General features: G+C 34.9%; 1 protein-coding gene across 1 annotated transcript in view; it reads right to left on the reverse strand.

The window, feature by feature from the left end:
* Positions 1-24559, reverse strand: part of LOC111584513 (SH3 and cysteine-rich domain-containing protein 2-like) — a 40365-nt gene that overhangs the window by 11511 nt on the left and 4295 nt on the right. The window contains exons 2-5 of the mRNA XM_023293671.3: positions 15416-15764; positions 12905-12999; positions 8100-8184; positions 2918-3033 (exon numbers count right to left, since the gene is read on the reverse strand). Of these exons, the coding sequence (XP_023149439.1) occupies positions 2918-3033; positions 8100-8184; positions 12905-12999; positions 15416-15764 (645 nt within the window). The remainder of the gene's footprint in view (positions 1-2917; positions 3034-8099; positions 8185-12904; positions 13000-15415; positions 15765-24559) is intronic.

The following is a 24559-nucleotide window of genomic DNA, read 5'->3' on the forward strand; positions in this document are numbered from 1 at the left end:
TGTAATGTTATGGCCAAACAATGTATAAGAACACATGAACATTATAAAAATATGGCTAATTTTGGCCTCTTTTTAAGCCTTAGCATGTAAATTAATACTTTTTTGTCTGGAATGTTACTGGGTATTCAAATAAGTCAAATAAGCAATGTTTCCCCACTTTTTTACAGTGCACTTCACCTTAAAAGTGCAATTTAAGTCGGGAACACCATTCACTTCATGGTGAGAAAACAAATGAGCTTCAATGTGTTGATCAATGAGCCTTAAAGGTGAGGATAGTTGGATTTTAGAACCTTGATAACAGTAGGAGGTTAGTTAAAGTAAACCATCTCTGTGCTGAAGCTTCATATTTGCTCTATGATGTGTGCAGATCTTATCATTACCCCACTGTTCCTTTGAAGCTAAATCCTCTGTCATGTTATCCAGACATTTCTGGCAAACATTTAGACCTGCCTGCTGTGCTTCACCAAAAATTACTTACAACTAAATTGCATTTTCATGTCCGTTTTTTTTTTTTTTTTTTTAAAGAAACTCAATTTTACTACATGAAGTAAGAATACAACACTATATGAAGAGTTTCCACTTTCAGAAAGCCACAACATTCGCTTAATTGTTAGGATTTATGAACATCTTAATCATCTTTTTCATTTTCAGAGGGACAAAATGCTGCTTTACCACGTGTTCGTGTTAAATTAGAATCCAGGAATAAAGGTCAAAAGAAGAAAGGTCCACGTCTTTAAAAATGAGTATTTCTTACATGCTGTGGAAACTGACCATAGGTTAAACTTACAGAACTATGAATAATCAGCCAGTGGAAAAAGATCATGCTATAAATAAACAGTTACTCCCGTTTTTCTCTTTGGCTGATTCCTCTTATAGCGACAGATCCACATTTACCAACAACCACTGTTTGTTTATTTTCAAAGGTCATGAGAGTCAAAGTAGTTTTTCCAAGACAGCATGAGGTTAGTGTTCTGTGTAGGAACACTGTTCGTAGACGTTTACTTTCATTTTTACTCACTTCCTGGTTAAGTTGAGGTAAATATCAAACCTTGACTGACATTTTAACTACTTGTGTAAGTTTAGGCACCAAAATTACTTCAGGAAAACAGCACGGTTTGGGTTGAAACAGAAGACTTTTGCAACATGTTAGATGTTTTCTCAGTTTTCTTATTGGTTGGGTGAAAAGGAGTGACAGTGAAGTGATAAAATGAATGTCTGATTTGTCAAAGATTGATTTGAAATGTATTTGTTATACGTCACAAACAAATACAAGCTGGGAATAAATAAGTTTTTTAGAATGCAGTTTAGTTATATCAGATGTATATTTGGAGAACACTCAAAACGGAAACGCAAATAAAGCAATAAAGCCACAGAAGCAAACATCCAATATTTCATTGGGATTTCAGGAAATTGTTGTAGCTCATCCTAATTTAATTTGACACCTGAGGTCATTGAGCATCTCAGAAGACTTTGTCATGGTGCCCATTCACTGGCTAACCCCTGAACACTCGCCTCCATTGGTCACTGCAGTTCAGTGCTAAATAGTAAGAGGCTCCACCTGTTGGAACAACCAGGTAGTACAGCTGATTGACAATACCTGAAGTGTGTATTATTGATTATTGAGGAAACACATGTTGGGTATCTCCAAATGCTACATATTTAAAGACTCCGATCCGATTTGGAAAGAAGAAAAGTGATGACACAAATGAAAAAACCTTTGATTAACATGGAATTTCACGAACTTAAATTAACTAAATATGGATAAACTTCAATCGATTGCGTGCTGCTAATTAAAGCAGAAACAAAGATAAAAATTTTCTGTTCCAAAAAGATTCTGAGAAAATGTTTGGCAATAACATTACTGCACTGTTATGACCCACTGAAACTGTTCTTTTCATTCTGGAACATTTATAGATCCTATAACATGTTCCCTCAACAGCACAAAATTACAGGCTGAATGTTCCACCTTTGTTAATATATCAAAGTCCAGGAACGTTCTATAAAAATCCTCTGAAGTCTTGGTAACATCTGGAAAACATGTCGTGAGTGTTGGTTTGAGAACGTTCTTCATTGTGGAAACGAGTTATCAAGAACGTTCTAAAATGTGTTCCCTCAACAAAAACGTTCTATCTTTAATATATCACATGACAGGAACGTTATGAAATGTTCTGTAAGTTTAAAAAAGAGTTCTGCCATCTGAGGCCTTGATAACATCTGGAAAACATGTTGTGAATGTTGGTTTGAGAACCTTCTTCCTTTGTAATCACGGAACATTGTAAGAATGTTCAAAAGAAGAACGTTCCTCAACAACATTCCCTAAACATCCTGAGAACATTGCAGCAAAAGCACAAAAAATTGTTCAACTTACAGGACAAAAATGTACAAATTATAACCAAAAAAAAAAAAAAAGTTCTGTATAAAGAAAAAAAAAGTTCTGTTATTTGAAATTCGCTGGATTTTGGTTGATTTTTTTGTGAATGTTCTTAAAGAAAATATTAGAAGTTTTACTGATATATGTCATCATTTTAGATTTTTTTGGAAGATTTTTATTAACTTTTTGAAAATATTTACAAGAATTTTCTTGCCAAATTTGGGGGATTTTTTAAAATAAAAATTTCAAGGAAAACTTTTAAGGAATTATTGGAATTTTCTTCCTGAAGGTTTTGCAAATTTTCAGAAATTTGGGGAATTTTTTTGCTGAATTTTTTGGATTTTTGTCAGACAAGGAAACAATATTTTTTGGTGCTCATAAATGAGGACAACAGGAGGGTTTAAAAAATGAATGGAACTCTATTGGGAATGTTGCCTACTAGCCGGGTCAGATCTCTTTCTGGTAGTCTCAATACTAGTTCTACTGCTGTAAAAGCACCCCATGACAATGATGATGATGACGGTGATGATGATGATGACGTCCTACCAGGCTGCGGGTCGGCGATTCTGACAAACTGCCAAAACTGGAGCGGCTCATCTGTGCCAAGGACGTCCCGTATCGCAGGGCGGCGTAGACCGGGTCGACCCGCCTCTGCACCGCCTCTGGAAGCACAACGCTGGTGTTAGACGTTAATTATTCACCGCAGACAATCAGATTACAAACTACAGCGGGAGAACCGAGCCAAAGCATCTAAATATAACATCCAGTCCTGCACCGGAGTGACCCAGTTAAGATCTGAAGGCAGGACGGCCGCCAGAACTTAAGAAGACATTCTAATGAATCTGCTCACTTTGATTTATGCGTACATTTAACTTATTGGCAGCAGATGCGGTTTTAAAAGCGGTAACGTATCCGCAGCTGCAGCCGAGTATAGAATACAAGACGAGATTTAAAATATGGGAATCCTCCCAAAGTCCTCATCGTGCTATCGCTATATTTCCCAAGTTCCAAATTAGATTTTCTGCTGGAATCGAGGGCAGACTTTTATTTCTGCAGGGCTGTAAGAAGCCGGAATTATTTTCACACTGAAGTTTTGCTTCTGTTCCTGAAAACAGCTTCTTCGGTGTGATTAGTTGAAGAATGTGGAGGTGAAAAAACTCATTAAATCGATCTTTGGGTTTCAATTCAGAGCAGAAAAAAAGAGCAATTCTTTGACTTCTTCATGTGTTGTGGTTTCAGATTTATCTTTATCTTCAGTAGAACTTTTCCAGCAGAGTAAACATTAGTGAGACCTAAACTGTTAAAAAAATAATAAATCTGTGAAAAAATCTGTGAAAATCTGACTGCAAGGATGAGAGAAAAATATGTTCAAAACTGTAAAAACATTGAAAATAAAATCAAATATCTGTAGAATAATTCTATTTTTTAGATAATTTAAACACAGTAAAGTGTAATTTTACAGTCACACCCTGTAAAAAAGCAAAATAGTATTTGGAAAAATTCAGCTTTTTGATGTTCCTTACAGTTTTGTTCACTTTTTTTTTTTTTTTTTTTACAGTTAACATGTAAATTAATATGGTTACGGTTAATCTGTAAATTACTAGTTTAAAATACGACTTTCAATTTTTCAGTCTTTAATATACCTGATTTTTATTTTGAATCACAACAAATATCTGTAAAATAAATATATTTTATACCATTTTGAACTGTGTAAACAGTGTAAGTTTTGTAATTTTGTCTCACATTTGTAAAAATTCTGACTTCCGATGTTATTTACAGTTTGGCCTTACTTTTTAAAATTGTAAACTAACAATTTTATCAGTTTTTTTAGTCTTGAATATACACATTTTTTATTATAAATAACATATCTGTAAAATAATCTACATTGTTGCTCATTTAAGTACAGTAAAAACTGCTTAATTTACTATTTGTAAAAATTCCGATTTTCAATTCAATTTACAGTTTTGGCATGTAATTTTTATATTCAACATGAAAAATAATGCATTTTTTCTGAAATTTTACTGGAATTTATCCAGAATTTATCAAATGGGGAAAATTTTTCGGTCGTTATTATAGATAATTTGTATTTCAAATAATGATAAATATCTGTAAAGAAATGTATGTGATGCTAACTTTAATACAGTACAACAATTTAAGAACAACTTACTATTTGTAATGTTTTATGCTACTTGCAGATTTTTTGTGTAAATAATTTTTTCCTGTAATTTCTCTAGATATTTAGTGAATTTTGTTTTCAATTTTAATCATTAGATATCTGACCAATTTTTCATTTTTAATAAACCTAATTTTTCTTTCTAATAATGGCAAATATCCGTAACAGCAATATTTTTGCCAATTTAAATTCAGTAAAAGAGTAATTTTAGATTCATAAAAAAATACTACAATATTATAATGTGATAAAACATGTAAATTGAACAGTTTTCTGTGATTTCACTAGATATCATCTGTAATTTAACAAAACAGAACATCGTACTTTAAAAATTGATTTAAAATTTTTCGGTCTTTAATATTTTGATAAATATCGGCAAAAAAACAATAGTGTTGCTGATTTAAATACAGTAAAAATGGGTCATTTTATGGCCACACAACATAAAAGAACAAATTATTATTGTGTGTGTTTAATGTGTACATTATTAACAGTTTTTGCTTGTTTTTTAAAGGTTAATATGTAAATTAACACTTGTACCCTGTGATTTTACTTGATATTATCTGTGATTTAACAAAAACATGGAAAATCTGTAAAATAGCAATAAGTTAACACTTAAACAACATAGGTTTTTCACAGTGTAGATCCTGTTTTGATGCTTTAACCTAATGTATAACCTGATGTGGTTGTTGTTCTCATCCAAACAGAGACATAAACTCTTGTTCAGCTGCTCTGTAATCAGGTTTTAATTGTCACTGCAGGACTGGAGCCACTAACTGCTCTCTCCGGAGGGTGCTCCACTCTCAGCCTCATGAAAGAGGTTTAATATGAGACAATAAACTGTTGCCGAGAGGTGGTTTGGTGGAGAAATTACAGCCTCCGTGAGTGAATACATCAGGAGAATTGGTATCCGATAAACATTAGCTCAGTGTTCCAGCGAGCCTTTTGTCGGAATAGTCACGATGACGCTGTCTGACGGCGAGTTTGGCTCGGTCCCAGGCGTCATGGCGCTCAGCTCGGGGTGATGATGGAGCTGCAGGTTAATAGTGCTCTGATTCGTGGATAGTACAAGGAAGTGACAGCGTGAGGCGCTAACCCTGATTCACAGAGGCATGCATTACTGGGGACGTTAGAACAAGCTCCCATTGAGGAATTATCCTCAGCAGAAGGCAACCAGTTACACAAATGTTCAGAAATAATGATGAGGGGAGAACAAATTCGGGTTCTTTTAGGCCGGTGGGTCTAGAATCTGATGTCTTAGCCTCCGGTAGCTTTATTCCATGTGAAATATACAATATACAACAAAAATACTGTGCAATAAATCTCAAATGGTTCAACACTGCATCACCTCACAGTAACTGCATCACTTTTAGGTTGAAGAGAAGAATGTTTCCCCTGATGGAAAACCCAAAACAAACTGTTTAAATCTACCGTATTAAAAATACAGTAGGAACTGAGTCAGTGCACCTTCCACTGCTTAGATTTTAATGTTTATTTTGTCAATATTTTATATGTTCACCTTTATTTTAGACTCAAATTTCTGCAGAGATGTTCTGTCATTCTTCACATGCTATTTTTTTCAGCTGCTGTTTGCTGGAGGGCTTGTCTTGCTCTACTTTTCTCTGTAAAATACCCCAAAGGTGTTTATTGCACCCCCAATACTTCTCCTATTCAAGTTTCTGCAGACTGGGAGTCATCTTGTCAGACAGTATTTTGGTTTATCTACAGAATTTCAACACCTTTTGCACTCTGAAAGCCAAATAAAATCACACTCTGACCTCCGTGCTTCACTGTCAGGACTCTTCATTCACTGTGGTAGTCCTGGTCAGGTTCATACCAGACATGCTGGACTCCATCTGAACTAATTTATCCGGGCCTCATCTACATAACGATCGCCAAATAAAACTCAAATTCCAGTACATAGTTTTCACTTTGTCCTTTTGTAGAAACTCTTGTCTGATTTTGTTCTTTGGATGCTTCTCATGCTGGAAAATTCTTCTTCAAGCTTCTACAGACTGGAAGTCATCTAGTCTGACAGTATTCATTGTTAATCTATCTATAAATGTCATCTCATCAACACTTTTTACACTCATGCAGCCCCATATCATCATACTCCCACCTCCGTGCTTCACTGTCAGGACGATGCATTCAGGTTCACACCAAATATGGTAAAAGTTTTGTTCCGAACAGTAAGCAAGGGCTTTTTTCTTGAGTATCATCCATAGAGGTTGATGTTATTAACTGTCCTTCACACTGTCTGAGCTTCACAGAAACTCAGATTTCCATTGATAATCCTGTCTGAAACTCCCATTTCTTTTTCAAAGCTGGATTGTGAAAGTAGTTCACTGTCTGTGGAGTCACTTCAAGAGGACGATCACTGCAGCCCTGATTAGTGGTATTATGGCGCCTTCTATACCTTCTCATTACTGCTGCAATTTAGTTTCCACTGAATTTTAGTTGATCTTCCCAGATCTTTTTCCATCTTTGAAAAGTCTCACAATCAGATTTTTTCAGTTCAGTTTAGCTTTACGTGTGGAGCCATGATGCAGACATGCTGATAGATATAGCCTATACGCCCAAAACTGAGAAAGTTGTGACAAAAACTCTGATTTCCAAGTCTGGAAAAGCTTCTGTCTGTTTTTCACAGCTAGATTATGAAAGTAGTTCACTGTCTGTTGAGTTATTTCAGGAGGACCACTGCAGCCCTGATTAGTGCTACTATGGCTCATTCTGTACCTCCTGATTATGGCTGGAACTGCGTTTTCACTGAGTTTTAATTGACTTTCCTGTAACCTTTTCCATCTTTATAAAGTTTCAGAATTAGATTTTTCAGTTCAATTTTCCATGTGGAGCCATGATGAATGCATGCAAATTGACGCAGTTCATAGTTCTGATGTTCACAGGTCATTTTCTAACCATGTTCATGCAGTTAAGCCGATTGGAAATAACAAGTGGACTCAGGTTTATTCACTTTTGATGCATTGAGTTCCTTTTTTGGAGACGGAATTGGCAACATTGTCTTTATAAAGTGTTTGTTTTTCATTTTTCAAAGGTGGAGTTATGGAGAGGTGACGTAATTTTGAATCATTTGACATTGAGGTGACATTGCACAGAGGTTTACTCACTGCTGCTGTATACTGGAGATGGATGTTGGGCCACAGAGAGCTACTCGGGGCTCAGAACAGCCGGTAAGTAGGCCGCATTTCAATGTTTATGAAGCTGTTAAACATGCAAACTGCGGCGGCTGACAATAAGTTAATACCGTCCACCCGCCCAGGGATATACAGCGCAGACAGAGAACAACATAAACATTCGAACTTATAAATATTTATTCACATACTTTCAGGGTGCAGGCCATCCGTCAGCCTCCAAGAGAAGCTGAATTTGTTCTTCCCCCCTTTATCTTTTTCCACTTCATGCTCCTCGGTTGTCAGGTGGGAAGCAGACAGTTGTGGTTTTATTACCGCACACAGAAGTCTAAAAATAAACCTAAAGCCCAGACAAGACCGACACGACAAAACAAAAGCACAAACAGGCCGTGTAGGCGTACACCCAGCTCACCTTGGATCGGCTGAACTTCCTTGACGACGGCCAATTGTTCGTTGACGAGCATCGGCGAGCTGAAGTTTCGCTTGAACGCTCCAGACTAATGGAGGAGAACACAGAGAAGGATTCCCATTACTTCATGTTTAGAGGCTTAACTGACAGGAAAATGGCTTTTTGTAGGGCTCTGAGGACGTTAATGGAGTCGTACGAATATTACTGCACCAGGAACAGACACATGTGAGCGCTGGAAGAAATAACCTGTGAAAAAAACAGAGGAAGCTGGCAGTAAAGGTGCCAGAAAAATGTTTTTAACACAGTGGAATACTGTGACATTTAAAAGCTGTAAAAACTGTTGAAATAACTGGAAATATCTTTAACCCTCGTGTCGTCCTGCGGGTCAAATTGACCCGCTTTAAAGTTTAAAAATGTGGAAAAAAATGTATTTTCACAGTGAAACTTCTGATGTCCACGTTTCAAAATTTTTGGGAAATTTTTGAACATTTTTTTTGGTGGAAAAAAAACGTTTAAAAAAAATGTTTGTTTAAGAACATTCATATAAAAATCAACCAAAATCCAGCGAATTTCGCTGGATTTTGCTTGTTTGCTTGCTTTATGTGAATGTTCTTAAAGAAAATATTACAAGTTTTACTGATACATATGCAATCATTTTGGATATTTTTTGCATTTTTTGGAAGATTTTTACTCACTTTTTTGAAAATATTTACAAGAATTTTCTTCTTCTTTTTTATATATACACACACACACACACACACACACACACACACACACACACACACACACACACACACACACACACACATATATATAAAAGAAAAGAAATATATATAAAAGAAACTTTTAAGGAATTATTGGAATTTTCTTCCTGAAGGTTTTGCAAACTTTCCGAAATTTGGGGAGCTTTTTACTGAATTTTTTAATTTTTTCAGACAAAGAAACAATATTCTTTTGGTGTCCATAAATGAAGACAACAGGAGGGTTAATAAAGATACTTTTGCTGATTTAAATACAGTAAAAACAGTGTAATGTTAATGTCGCACATTGTAAAAATGTGGACATTATTTATAGTTTTGTCCTGTTTCTTTGATGATTGATGTAAATTAATGCTTATTAAAAATACATACTAAAAATACACAGAGTTGGCCTGTTTTTTTAATAGTCAACATGTAAATTCAATTTTTTTTTATTTCAATTTTGGTATATATTATCTATAATTTAACCAAAACAAGGAAAATCTGTAAAATAGAACTTTTAAAAGTTATTTAACATTTTTGCAGTCCTTAATACACATAATTTCTCTTTCAAACAATGGACAATATCTGACAAATAGCATTTTTTTCTGAATTAAATACTGTAAAAAAAATATCATTTTAACGTCACCCAGTCTAAAAGAACAAAATGTTATTTGCAAAATTAACATTTTTAATGTGGATTTTTTTTTTATTTTTTTTTTTTTACAGTTTTGGTCTGTTTTTCTGATATATTTTATTGCTAGCATAATATTTTTTCAGTAATTTTGCAAGATTTTACCTATAAAAAATTTGTAAAATAAGTATTTACAATTTTTCGGTGATTAATGTACAGAATTTTTTTTTCAAATAATGGCAAATATTTGTAAAATAACTTTATTTTATAATTTAAATACAGTAAATAATGCAGAATTATATAGCCAAAGATCAACCATTGAACAGGAATGAATTACTATTTGTGAAAATACAGATTTTTGATGTGGACATTGTGCTTTTATTTTATTTTTTTTTTACAGTTAACATGTAATAATACTTTTCTCAAGACAAAACATGGAATATCTGTAAAATCACAGTTTAAGAAAATTAATTTATCAGTTTCCATTCCTTAACATACATAATTTTCTTTCAATAACAGCAAATATGTGTAAAATAACATCATTTTGTGATTTAAATACAGTAAATAAAGTGTTATTTTATAGTCAGACATCAAAAATCGAGCAAAAGTGAACCACAGACTTTTTTTTGATGTGGACATTTACAGTTTTTTTCATGTTTTTTCCAAGATAACATTTAAATTTATATTTTTTGCAGTGATTTTGCCTGTTTTTATCTGTAATTTAATAAAACAGGGAAATTTAATAAAATAAGCACAAAATTGTAAAAAAATTACAGCTAAAACCCATTAAAAGACTTGTTTTTTTTACAGTGTGAAGCACCTGCTGCAGGAAAAATACTCATTTCCAGTAAACTGAAGTCAAATTTTCTCTCTCGTGCGTTGCTGCTAATCATGAAGAATGAATCCACTCGACCGTCGTACTTGCACTCGTGCTCGGACACGATCCTGCACGGCTGCAATTTCACACTGAATTAAGCGCCGTAAGTGTTTCGGGCCAGATATCGGGTTTGTCTTTGGCTCCACTTGCAAATGAGTAGCTCACTTTGTCCCCATCAGACGGAAACAGTGGATCAGAGCTAATGAGTGCAGCCGTCTGTGGTCTGCTGATATTTTACCTCTCGCTGCCCTCATCATTCCCTCCTCTCTAGTGTTTGTGCACCGCTGTCAAACCAAGCTCTCCTCGACACGCTGCTCTTAAAATTTTCCAACCGGCTCTCAGAAGGTCTCGGCTCTCGCTGCATGCTAATGTTCTCTGCACCACGCTAGAGGATAAACACAAAAGCTGTGGCTGAAATCACTCCCCGTTTGCCGTCTGGTACACTGAAACACTGAAACACTCTGGTGCACAAAAAACACTTTTTTTTAAAAAAACATTTGCATCACTTGCCTGTCTGTTTTTCACAGCTAGATTGTGAAAGCAGTTCACCGTCTGTGGAGTCATTTCAGGAGGACGACCACTGCAGCCCTGATTAGTGGTATTATGGCTCATTCTGTACCTCCTGATTACTGCTGGAATTTAGTTTCCACTGAATTTTAGTTGATCGTCCCAGATCTTTTTCCATCTTTGAGAAGTCTCAAAATCTGATTTTTTCAGTTCCTTTTAGCTTTACTTGTGGAGCCATGATGCAGACATGGTGGTAGACATAGCCCCTAGGTCCAAAACAGTGAAAGTTGAGACAAAAACACTTATTTCCAAGTCTAAAAAAAGCTTCTTTCTGTTATTCACAGCTAGAATATGAAAGTAGTTCACTGTCTGTGGAATCATTTTAGGAGGACGACCACTGCAGCCCTGATTAGTGCTACTATGGCTCCTTCTATACCTCCTGATCTATTGCAATTGTGTTTCCACTGATTTTAGTTGCCAACTGATGTTCTTGTGTCCTTTTTCCATCTTTGCAATCAGATTTTTCATTTCAGTTCAGTTTTCCATGTGGAGCCATGATGAATGCATACAGATGAACACAGCCCATGGTTCTGATGTTCACAGCTCATTTTATAACCATGTTCATGCAGTTAGGCTGATTGGAAATCACAGCTGGTGCACTGAAACTCAATATTTCACAATTATTTCATTATTTTTTTTCTCTTTAAATATTTGTATCATTTTTTTTCTGGCTAAAAAAAACATTGCACTGTGCAAAAATAGCTCCTGAGGCGAAAGTGATTTTAGAGTCAAGTTGGCTACAAATGTGGAGATTTTTGGGGCTCTAAGGGGAGCTAATGTGATTAATGGCTTTGCTTTGGCAGCATCAGCACTTCATTCTGTTTTGCTTTTGAACATATGCATCAGCGATTTAACTGAAACTGCACATATGGTGCTGCTGCTGCTTCCAATATGTGTGAAAATGAACGCTTCCAGCTATCCCACTGAAAATGAATCTCTATCTGCAGGTGAAATTCTAACGTCCGACCAGTCCGGGGTTTTGTGATCCGGTTGCCACATTATATAATTTTATGACGTGGGCATTTCTTTTTACAGTTTTGGGTTATTCTTTTATGATTCAAATGTAAATTAATACTTTTTTCTGTAATTTTAATAGATATTATCTGTAGTTTAACAAAAAAGGGAAATCTTTAAAATGACAGCTTAAAAAGCATTTTGTAATTTTGAATGTTTGATATATTTTTTCTAATAAGTAATGGAAAATATCTGTAAAATAACATCTTCTTTCTGATTTAAATACAAAAATTGAACTGAATTTTATGATCGCACATGGTAAAATAACCAATTATTATTTGTAAAAGACATAGATGTGAACATTATTTAGTTTTCTCCATTGTTTTTTGGTTAGCATGTAATATTTATGTATATATATTTTTAGTGATTTTACTAGATAATATCTGTAATTTTACAAAAAATGGGGAAAAATCTATAAAATAACATTTGATGAAAAAAACAATTTGTTTCATGTGGACAGCAAGTAAATTAATAATTCAAATGTTCACTTGCTGCCTAATATATCCAACCCACTAAGAGGCATCATGTTGAAGAGATAATCAGTGTTATTCATGTCACATGTTAGTGGTCATCATGCTATGCCTGATCGGTGTGTCTTCAGTCATTTTCAAAGAATCTACGTGTTTATGTGTTCACAGATGCCGCTTATAGTGTTGTGAGACAACAAGAGTCAAAGCAGAGATTTCAGCCTGAAGATGCTTTTTGTTCGACTTATGACTCGTAAAAGTGGCCACATTTCTTTCTAGATGCTTTAATCTCATCTCTAGGAAGCTGCTCTGTCCAAGGAACAAGGTTTAGTGATATTTCCACGACAAACGTTAAAACAGCTTGAAATCAGAGCAAAAACGCAACAGCTGTGATGCTTCAAGACGCTGCCAAATTCAGGAGACAGTCCATTCACAGATTGCAGATAAAAGCCAAACCAAGACGTTCAGCGTTCTGAATGAAGACGACATGAAACTCTTGGTTTTATCCTCACCTTCCCGTGACACAGCTGCTGCGACAGCTCGGAGGTGCACCACAGGTGAGCCGCCATCTTGCAGGTTTTACAGCGCAGAGCTTGTTTGGAGTTTCCTGCAGAGAAGAAACGGCGATCAGAGAATGAAAGCAGACCAGGAAGCAAGAAAAGGAAGAAAAAGAAACCCAGCAGGCTGCAGAAATCAAGCGCACCTCACACGGGGAGCTTCACCTGCAGACGTTGCAATTAGCTTTGTGACGAGAAATCCTCTGTTCATCATGTTTTGAGCCACTTTTTAAAATATTCTTAGAGACGATGAGCAGAAACAGACAGATTGAATGGATTAATGAAAATGCTGTTTTTACTGAGGATAAAAAAAAAGATTACACTTCTACTGCACAACGATACACAAATAAACCCACAACGCATGCAAAAAAAGAAGAAAAAAAACAACGCAGAGCAGCAGGTTGGAGTCTGTGATCAGTCACAATGACAGCGGGGAGATTTAGCAGAAACACAAGCAGCAACTAGCTCAAAGAGGCGGCAAATTAAAGATAACAGCAGCCACACATCTGCACCCAAAGACATGCAGCAGGTTTTAATCAAATGCTGCTCAAACGGAGGAGAGAAGATAAGTCAGGCAATGAGGTGAGCTCACTGAAAGAATCTTCAAGGGACTTTATTATGTTTAGATTTGAGTTTGAGATCATCGAATGTCAATGAAATTCAGAACAGGTAGCAAAGACAAGAGAAATAACTGTTAGCAGTGCAAAGTGGAAGCCCAGAGTAGACAAAAAAACCTGGCAGCAGAACTTAAAGGCAAGGCATCTTTTTAAAAATGCTAATTTTTCATGATTAATCAGAGCAAGAAAAAGAGAATCGTCAGATTTTCAACTTTCCGATGGTCCTTGAACTACTCATCCATGCCATGCCATTACATTAGGAAGCCAAATTTAAGTTTAAAATTAGGTTATTTAATGGAACTCACTGTACTCTGTCTCATTCTTTAAAAAAAAAAAAACAATAAAAAGAATCAATTTGCATTAAGTAGATTCCGTAAAAAAGACAAAATTCTGCACTCCTCGTCACCAATGTGAAGCCAGCAGTGACTCAGTGGCAATCAAGAGTGATCCAACAAAAATTCTGGGACTTTTTGGCTGAACCTTTGGACTGAACACAGGCTGCGTTCCCACAAAGTAACTGAGAGACAAGTTTAGAAACAAATTAAAAATGTAAGCAGTAAAATATCTGTAGTATGCATAGTGTTGGTAACGTGTGTGCACTTGGGAAAGTGTTCTATGTGTTGATTCCTTTTTTTTAATTTTTGAGGAATAAATAGTTGAAAAATAATGAATTAAAAAAGAAGTAATACTCATAATGATACTCTGTCAGAAGACTGATATCACTCTTTTATCCATACAGGCATCAGGTTAGTTTCGCTGTCAAACTACAGATTTAAGAAGTTGTAGGTTTTAATATTGTTCTAAAAAAGCAGTTTTTTTCTCTGTAAAATGGTTTTCGGTTTGTTCTACATGTCAACATGCGTCTTCAGTTTGGCCTATTACTATGACAGGAACATCCTACAGAGAACGTTCTGTCATCTGAGGTCTTGATAACACCTAAGTTTTTTTTCTAAATATGACCAGGAGAACATCCTTTCTTTGTTTTCATTGGAGAAATTATTAATACTCGAACGTTCTATTGTAGGTTCCATCAACAATGAAGCTAAATGTTCTACCTTTAACATGTCACATTACAGGAACATTATAAAATGTTTAGTATAAAAAGTATTCCTTAATAACAGCTGAATAACATTTTGTGGATGTTGGTTTGAGAATGTTTTACGTTTGTTCTCATGGAACATAACCTGTGTTCTTGATAACGTTCTCCAAACATCCTCTGAATGTTGCAGCTGAAAGTCTTAATTCACTTAAAACCTCACAAAAATGTTCCTTGTACATTAGTTTAAAATATTAGAGAACTTGTGGGCAATGTTTTGGGAATGTTCCCTGCTAATCTTGAACCCTGGGAGAACATTGAGAACCTTGCCCACTATCATGGGCTTGCAGTGACCAAATGCTGAGGTCTTGATAACATCTCAAAAGCATTTTCTAATGTTGCATGGAGAACATCCTTGCTTTGTTTTTATTGGAGAAATGTTTCATAGCAGAACATTCTATTGCAGGTTCCCTCAACAATGAGGCTAAATGTTCTGTCTTTAACATATTACCCTACAGGAACGGCCTATAAAGGTCTTTCTGTCATCTGAGGTCTTGATAACATCTTTAAAACACTTTGTGGATGTTGGTTTGAGAACATTTTTCTTTGCTCTCATGTGTTCTCGATAACGTTCTCCAAACAACCTCTGAATGTTGCAGCTGAAAGTCTTAGTTCACCTCATAAAAATGCTCTGTGAGCATTAGATTAAAACTTATATAATATAGAACTTGTAGGCAATGCTAGCCAATGTTTCGGGAATGTTTCCTGCAAACTTAAACCCTGGGAGAACCTGGAGAACCTGGAGAACCTTACCCACTATCATGTGCTTGCAGTGCTGGCAGTTGGTGGGCTTCCTGAACACGTGGTCCTGGAAGCAGTGGTTGACCTGAGGCCGGGCCGGTTTGGAGGGCAGTGACGGGGACAGACTGAGGGACGGAGAGTGGGAGGCGATGGACGGGTTGGGGCTGAGGGACGGCGAGATGGACGGAGAACGTTCTCCGACGACGGGAGAACCGGGCAGCAGAGGAGGGGACGGAGGCGGCGGGTCGGTGATGAAGTCTGGAGGCAGCCGGGCGTCGCTGTAGGACCTCTGGAAGAAGTTCTCCACGCTCTTACTGCGCATCATCGTCTTAAAGGACAGCGAGCGCTTCAGCCTCTGCAGCTGCAGAAATAAAGAATAAACAGAAGATAAGCAAGAAGCAATAACAGAACGTCCAGCACACCCCGAGGACAGCTCAGCCAATATCCAGGAACACCACCGCCGAGGCTGAGTCATGAAATACAATATCACCTCATAAGGAAGCACATTAACCACAGAGCAAACCTGCATGTTTCTTTTATTTAACAGCTTCTCGTGCATTTGGCCGACGGTGAAACGAGATAAAGCTTCTCTCTTTAAAGACGCCCACAGAGAGTAAACGCTGCTTTCTTTACAGGGGATGAAACAGGAGTTTACACAGTCTTATCATCCATCAGCAGCCGCTCCTCTGGGCTTTTATTCTGAAGGGCCTATTGATTGAGCCACAGGTTTGCACTGAGTGAACACATATACACTGTAAAAACTAAATCTGTTACAAAACAGCTGTGGAAAAAAAAGGTAAAAAAGCCAAAAATTAGCGCAAATACCGGCAAAAATAATGCTGTTGTTTTTTGTTATTTTTTGCTGATTTAAATGAGTAAAAACATTGTAATTTCATGGTCAAACTCTGAAATAAAATTACTGATTTTTTTTAAAGTGTTGTTTTTCATTTACAGTCAATGTGTCATTTTTTTTCTGTGACTTTACCAGATATCATGTGTAATTTAACAAAACAAGGACAATCTGAACAATAACAGATCAGTACTGTTGTAAATCTGCAATATATATAATTTTTCTTTTCAACACATGGCAAATGGCTGTTAAAAACATATTGTTCTTGATTTAAATACAGTAAACATGTTGTAATTTCTGTAAAATAAGTAGATTTTAGCTTAATATAGTGAAAAAAAGAAGTAATTTGACAGTCAAATGTTGTAAAAGAACAAAAAACTATATATAATGGTGTGGACAATTGTATTGGTTTTTTTCATAGAGTAAAAGTGTAAATAGATTTTTACTTTCAGTGATTTTGTTAGATATCATCTGTAATCTAATGATACAGCTAAAATCAGCAAAAAATAACAGTTAGTTACATAATTTCCCTTTCAAATAATGAATAATACCTATAAAACATTTTTTGGCCGATTAACATAAATTCTAATTTGTTGAATTTCACAGTTAAATGATGTACAAAGAACTAATTACTATTTGTAAAAAATACAGATTTTGGATGTGGACATTATCCTGTTTCTTTTATGATTCGCAAGTAAATTAATTCCCTGTTTTCTATGATTTTGAAAAGAAATTCTGTCATATTTTTTAGCTGATTTAAATACAGTAACAAATACGAGTTACCATTTGTAACCTAAAATTTTTACAGTTAATGTGTAAATTAACACATATTTCTGTGATTTATCTGTGATTTAACAAAGCAGGGAAAATCTGAAATAATAGTACATTGTTGAAAAAAAATTACAGTAAAAAAAAAAACAGTTTAAAAACTTTTTTTTTTTTTTTTACAGTGCGAACATGCCACAGTGTTGAATTGACATCAGCAGCTTCAGTATCGACCCACAACTTAAATGACTGACGGCTGCTGCGTTTTAAAGTCCAACGATCGGACGACAACACGTCACGTCACCTCGGCTGCACCGATTGGCTGCTTGAAGGCGGGTTGTTTCCTGACTTTGTGCCTCCGTTTCCTGGAGGATTCTCTCAGCGTGGGTCGGCGTGAGGGCGTGGTCCTGATGCAGTGGATCATCGCTGACAGATAATCAGTGCAGATGGAGAAGTGAACGCTCTCCGTCTGTCTGCAAACACAATCACTTCACACAGACGTGATGTTTACAGCCCGAATAACACGAGGACAGTCTGTCTGCTGGAGGAGGGACCAGAGGAGCTGCTGTAAATCTGTCAAATGTGTCTTCATCAGATTACACGCATGGAGATGCTGCAGACTGAAGCAGACGCTCTATAATAAAAAGCTGCAGCCGCTTCTCTTCATTAATCCGTGCAGAACACTGAGATCTGATCCAGTTCTGCTGGAATGTTGAGGTCTATAGTCTACTGCTGCTGAATATTTAACTGATAAATAGATGTGAATGTTCGCTGTGTTTCTAGTTCTTTTATCCAGTGTGCAAACTACAGCATGCACTGTAAAATAAAAAAAGTAAATAAAGTGTAACATGTTGCAAAATTTAGTTATTTCACCCGTTTTGTTAAACTACGAGACAATATGTTGGAAAACTACAGAATAAAGCATACAATTACATGCTAGCTGTTCAGTATTTGCTGTTTGACAGTGAAATTATGCTTTTATTGCATTTAAATCCGCTGAATGTATGATATATGACAGATGATTTTGAACAAAAATTCTGCAAATCAAGTACTGAAAAATTGTAAATTGTTTTTAACTGTTATTTTGAGGATTTTTCCTACACACAATATATCGTAAAATCAAGAAACAGTATTTATTCCTTTTTTTAAAAAATAATGATTGAGTGTAAAATATCTCTTTTTTTAACTGTATTCAAATTAGAGGGATTATTATTATTTTATGTATATTTATGAATATTTCTGAGAAGAGTTGTATATATTAAGGATTCAAAAATTATGGAAAAAATTTGTAATAGTTTACATGACTAAACAAAAAAGCCACCAGGCCAAAACTGTAAACAATGTCCACATCAAATACTTTAAAAAAATTATTACAATATGTGAACATTACTGCCATTATTTGAAAGAAAATCACTTGGGGGTAAGCATTAATTACAATTATTCGTCAATGTTTATTTTTAAAAAAAACAAACAAACAAAACAGGCAAAAACTGCACATAACGACCACATTAAAAATACCTGTCTCTTTACAAATATTTGTTCTTTTTCAATGTTTGACTGTAAAATTACACTATTTAGGCTGCATTAACTTCAGTAAAAAACACAATTTTACAGATATTTACTAACGTTAAAGCATGTGTATATTAAAGACTGAAAAGTTACAAATTGTGTTTTATTAATAATTCAATTCTACAGATTTTTCTCACTTTGTTAAGTTACACATATATGTGGGGAAATCTCAGTAAAAATTATCATTTAACATATTGACTGTTAAAAAAAACAATAATGTCAACATCAAACAACTGTATTCTAATTTTTAAAATGCCTGACATTTTTCATCTGCAAGAAATATCCATTTTTAACATATATTTGTCATTAATTCAATTTTTTAATCTAATTTAAATTTTTCAAAGATTTTTACTGTTGTGGTAAATTACATAATATACATAATATCTAGTAAAAAGCACCAAAATAATAGATTAGTGTTGGGTTAATGTTGACTGTAAAAAAAAAATACACATTTAAAAAATAAATAAAATTTAAAAAGGGCTAAAACTGCATATAATGTTCACATCAAAAATCTGTATTCTTTATTTGTTCTTTTACCAGGTTTCACCATAAAATTACGCTGGTTTATCATACTTTAATCAGCAAATATCATTATTTTACCAATATTTAATGCTATTTTCATAGTTTCTTTTGCATTTAAAAAAAAAATAACAGTATTTACCTTTTTTTTCAACCTAAATTATATGGCACGGACTGAATTGCGAGAGTCAGTTATATTTTATATAATGGTGATACTGCCATTAAAAGCATTTTTACAACATGGCAACCCAGATGTTCCTCCTATTACTGATCTCTAGAGCAGTGAAGTCCTTCCCTGCTTATGGATTTAACCTCTAAAACTTCATTTCTGTTTATCAAAGTTACACATTTAGAAGTTTTTTCAATTAATTTAACCCCTTCCTGCCTTTAAATGGCAATTTTTGAACCAGAAACCAATTTATTTGTTATATACGAAACCTGAGACATCTGAATTTGTGTAATTGAGATCAATTCGTTGCAGTTTTAAGGTGGAAATACTTAGAAAAAACACCACCTGGACATGCTAACAAGGCTCTTCATTACGAGGCCTCACGCGTTTTTAATCCTGTCATTAGTAGGAAAGTGTTTTCTGTGCAGCATCACTGTCTCCTCTCTCAACCATAGCCACTGGAAGCTCAGACAGTCGTCTCAATTACAGCTAATGTAATCATGTGCAGGAATAAAAAGCTTTTCCCGTTAGCTTCTATTTGGGCATTAGAGAGCATCATCGGTCTAAATGGAGGCCGGAGTGACGCCAGCCGACGTCCGGTTCGTCACCTCCACAGCAGCAGCTCACATATGGATGAGTCACAGATGTGGTGAAGTTTGATCTGCTGCAGGTTTATAAGAATAAATATAATAATAACAACAAGAAGAATAAAGGCTGTGAAGTGAAAAGATGCTGCTGAGTCTCCGTCATTCATCCACTGAATGGACTTAAGGTCAGTGAGTGAAAAAGTTTTAGACTGTAAAGTAATGCTTCCCTCCCGCACTGGAAACAGGTTTAACTTTGATTTATTTATAACACTTCACTGTCCTTTAAATTAGAGATAATATCTAAGAAAAATCACAGAAAAAAGTGTTAATTTACAGCTCTGCATCTAATAAAATTCAGTACATTGCCTTTAACTATGGATTCCAAATTGAATATTTCAAATGTTATAATTACACTGTAAAAACAAAAGAAATGTAACTTTTAAAAACTATTTACTGTTATTTTACAGATTGTTATTATTTATAATTTCACAAAACAAGGACAAATACAGTTATAGTTAAATACAGATTTTTCATTTTCTGGTAAATTACAAAAATTAATTAGTAAAAATCACAAAAAACTATGAATTTTTGTCTTAACTGCAAAAAATCTGTATTTTTCACTGTTATGTTTATATTTTTTTAAATTTATTTTGCATTTTTTAACTATGTCCAACCATAAAATTACACTCAATAATATTACAGAAAAAAATTAGTTAAATCACTGACACATATTGATTTAGATTGTAAACATAAAAAACTGGTAAAAACTGTAACTAATGTCCACACAAAATTGTATTTTAACAAATTGTAAGTAGTACTGTTAGAGGAAAAAGTTATATTTTCAGGATGTTTGCTGTTTAAATCCCCTGAAAATATCATTATTTTTAGAAATATTTACTGTTATTTGAACAAAAAAGTAAGTACATTAAGTAATGAAAAATTTTCTATATTTTTTTGTCATTTTACAGATTTTTCCTCTTTTATTAAATTACAAATAACAACTTGTAAAATCACAGAAAAATTCATTTACATGGTCAAAGAAAAGCCAAAAGGTACATCAAAATTCTGTATTTTTGCAGAAGCTAATTTGTTCTTATACAAGATTAGATGCCAATTTTCTGTTACTTTATTAAATTAGCAAAAATCTAATTATTTTACAGATATAAATTCCCTTTCTTTTCTTCCTAGTTTTTGAATATTAAAGTATTCCACCATTTTAAAGGTATTTTTTCGAGGCATGCTTCCAGATGTTTACAGTTTTGTTTGCATGATTATTTATTCATTCAGTGTATCATTCAGTGAGGTGATTTTACTGTATTTAAATCTGATAAAAACTTACTACTTTACATATATCAGCTGTTATTTTCACATTTGTGTTTATTTTTTTAATGTTTTTGGAATGTTGTAGTAATTTCCTGCAAGATTTTCTCTGTTTCTTTACAGATTTTATTTTATTTTTTACCGTGATAAAGTGACATTCTGGCAAAATCTGTCTTGTTCCGTCTCTTCTTTTTGTAATGCCAACATTTCTCTTTCCTGCAGAACCACTTCTCCTGCAGCGTAAAAACCAGAATTTCCCCTCTTCGATCCACAGACTGACCTGCTGCAGCTCAAACATGCATTAATGTCCACAATAGTCCTCCACAGATCAGTCCATGATTCATCAGTAAGTCACTATTTTCTCCCCTCTATCTGTATTCATTCCTGAGCTGTGCCAGTTTTTTTTCTGTGCTGTCAGCAACAGAAGACGAGTCGTTCTGCAGAAATTGGGGTAAAAAAAAAAAACAGTGCAACAGATCTGCATCCAACCGCAGCATCAAAGTGAAAAGCAGGATTCAGCAGTGACCTAAAAACGCCACATTTTACCTCCCGCAGCGCACAATTTCCACTTTACCCGCCCACGTATGACGCCGTGACGTCCGCAGCACAGAAAGAAAAACATCAAATTGAACTTTTTTTTGGTTCTAAGTGGAGATATTTGGGCTTTAAGAGGGAGAAGTGTCTCCTGGCTGCATGAGATTCTAGGTCACCGTGGTTTCTAAACACTTCAGGTGCATTCAGGGGATGTAATTATTTACACCTTAGTTGCTGAAAAACACCTTTTATTACAGGAGGAGATGCACAATAGCAGGAAAAATCCTGATATCTGCTGCTTTTATCGCGACGAGGAGGTTCAGTTTGGCGTCCTGTGCTGCCTGAATGTTGTTATTGGGCTCCCATGCGAGATAAGAGGCATAATGACAGAACATCTGAGGTTTTCACACCTTCCCCTCGTCGCGTCACATCAATACCCGTCACAGCGGTGGAGGTGCGACTTTAATTAATGAAGACCTCGACCTACGTCGGCCTCACAAATCTGAGCCGGTTAACGAGGACGTAAGATGTGGTTTCAAAGGAGATCGATCCACTGGCAAGCATCGCAGATCAGAAATCACATCATTAGTGACACTTCGGCTTACAGGAAAGAAAAAAAAGACTGTTGCTGGATAAAATCCTCCCTTGATCTTTAAATGAATCACAGTCTGTGGTTCCTCTCAGAAGTATCAGTTTGATGACCAGTTCACGGTCAGTAGAACAGAAAGCCTGACAGATTTTCCTCAAGAGCCTCCGTGAAGTTGACTTTTGATGAGCTTTGGTGCAAACTTTCATGCTGACAACACATCTCTTTCATTCTATTAAACTGTTTAATCAATTAACCCTCGTGTCGTCCTGCAGGTCACAACTGACCCGTTTTAAAGTTTGAAAATGTGGAAAAAATATTTATTTTCACAGTGAAGCTTCTGATGTCCATATTTAACATTTTTGGGAAATCTTTCAACATTTAATGTTTCTTAAGAACATTCACAAAAAAATCAACCAAAATCCAGCGAATTTTGCTGGATTTTGGCTGATTTTTTCTGAATGTTCTTAAAGAAAATATCAGAAGTTTTACTGATATATATGGAATCACTTTAGATATTTTTAGAACTTTTTTGGAAGATTTTTACTCATATTTCAAAAATATTTACAAGAGTTTTCTTGCCAAATTTGGGGGATTTTTTTTTTTTTTTTTTTTTTTTTTTAAATAAAACTTTTAAGGGAAACTTTTAAGGAATCATTGGAATTTTCTTCCTGAAAGTTTGGCAAATTTTCTGAAATTTGGGGAATTTTTTGTTGAATTTTTGGATTTTTTTCAGACAAGGAAACAATATTTTTTGGGTGCCCATAAGTGAAGACAACAGGACAGACAAACAAACTACACTTCCTTTTTTACAGGTTGTAAAGATGATCTAATGTTGATTAGAGGTTTTTTTTTCTTGTAAAATAAATAATGATAGAAATCTAACTTTAACAGCTTTTGATTCTTTATGACTTATGGTACTCTAACAGAAGACATTCCAGGGTTCTCTCTCCTTCTTCATGGTCGTTCTCTTGTGCAGCACTTTACATTTACAGATATTTCTATTTAACATAATTATATTTTTGAGTTCTCTCTGCATCTTTTGTCATTTTTCTGATATTTTTGCATCCTTCTGCACTATTTTTGCCTGTTATTTTCATTGTTTGCATCTTTCTGTGGCATTTTTCCCTCTTACTTTTGCATCTTTGTGATACATTACTGCGTCATCTCGCACAGAAAACATGTTTGCATCTTTTTCTGTCCGTGTCATTATCATAGTTTTTGTGCCTGGCATCTTCCATCGCTTGCTATTTTTGCATCTTTGTGTCATTCTAACTGTGTCATGCTGCACATTCTGAGTTCTCTCTCCTTCTTCATGGTTGTTCTCTTGTGCAGGACTTTACATCAACAGATATAACAATATTATATTTTTGCATCCTCTCTGCATCTTTTACCATTTTTGTGGGGTTTTTTTGTCATTCTTCTGTTATTTTTGCATCCCTTTGAGCCATTGTTGACTTATTTTCACATCTTGGCATTTTTACACCTACTTGTGTCATTTAGTTTTGCATCTTTGTGACATTATTGTTGTGTCAGCCTGGACATGAGACATTTTTCTCTCCTCCTTTTTGTGTCATTTTGATATTTTATTTGTGTTGTGCCACTTTTCTGTTATTTTTGTGTAATTTAATGTAATTGTACCCAATCTTTTGGAGTTTTTTCTGTCACTGTTGCATTTTTTGTGTCTTGTGTCTTCTGTGTTATTTTTAACTGCCATGTTTGACTCCTTTTGTGTCATTTTTGCCTCTTAGCTTTGCATATTTGTGAGAGTATTACTATGTCGTGCTGCACAGAAGGCCCTTCTGAGTTATCTCTCCTTCTTTTTGTCTTTTTCTGTCATTTTTGCATATTTTTGTGTCTTTCTGTGTCATTATCACATTTTTTGTGCCTTGCATCTTCCATTGCTTGTTATTTTCTCCTGTTATTTTTGCATCTTGTCATGTTCACATCTATTTGTGTCATTTTTGAATCTTAGCTTTCTATTATTTCTGACAGTATTCCTGTGACATCCTGAGTTCTCTCTCCTTCTTCAAGTTTTTCGAGTTTCCATCGAGTTCCAGGTCTTTATATTGTGGTGAAAAATGAGCCTCAGTGAGGAAAAATGTTGCCGGAACGAAAAACTGTTTGAGGTTCAGAGGGATAAAGTTAAAGAAAAGGATGCTTTTGCATTATATTGTTAAGTTTTGCTTTAAAATGCAGCTTCCAACATGTTTTCTGATTATATCAAACACAAGTTCATTTCCAGCTGGTTAACTTG

This window comes from Amphiprion ocellaris, chromosome 19 (assembly GCF_022539595.1).
Source record: "Amphiprion ocellaris isolate individual 3 ecotype Okinawa chromosome 19, ASM2253959v1, whole genome shotgun sequence".
NCBI lineage: Eukaryota > Metazoa > Chordata > Actinopteri > Pomacentridae > Amphiprion > Amphiprion ocellaris.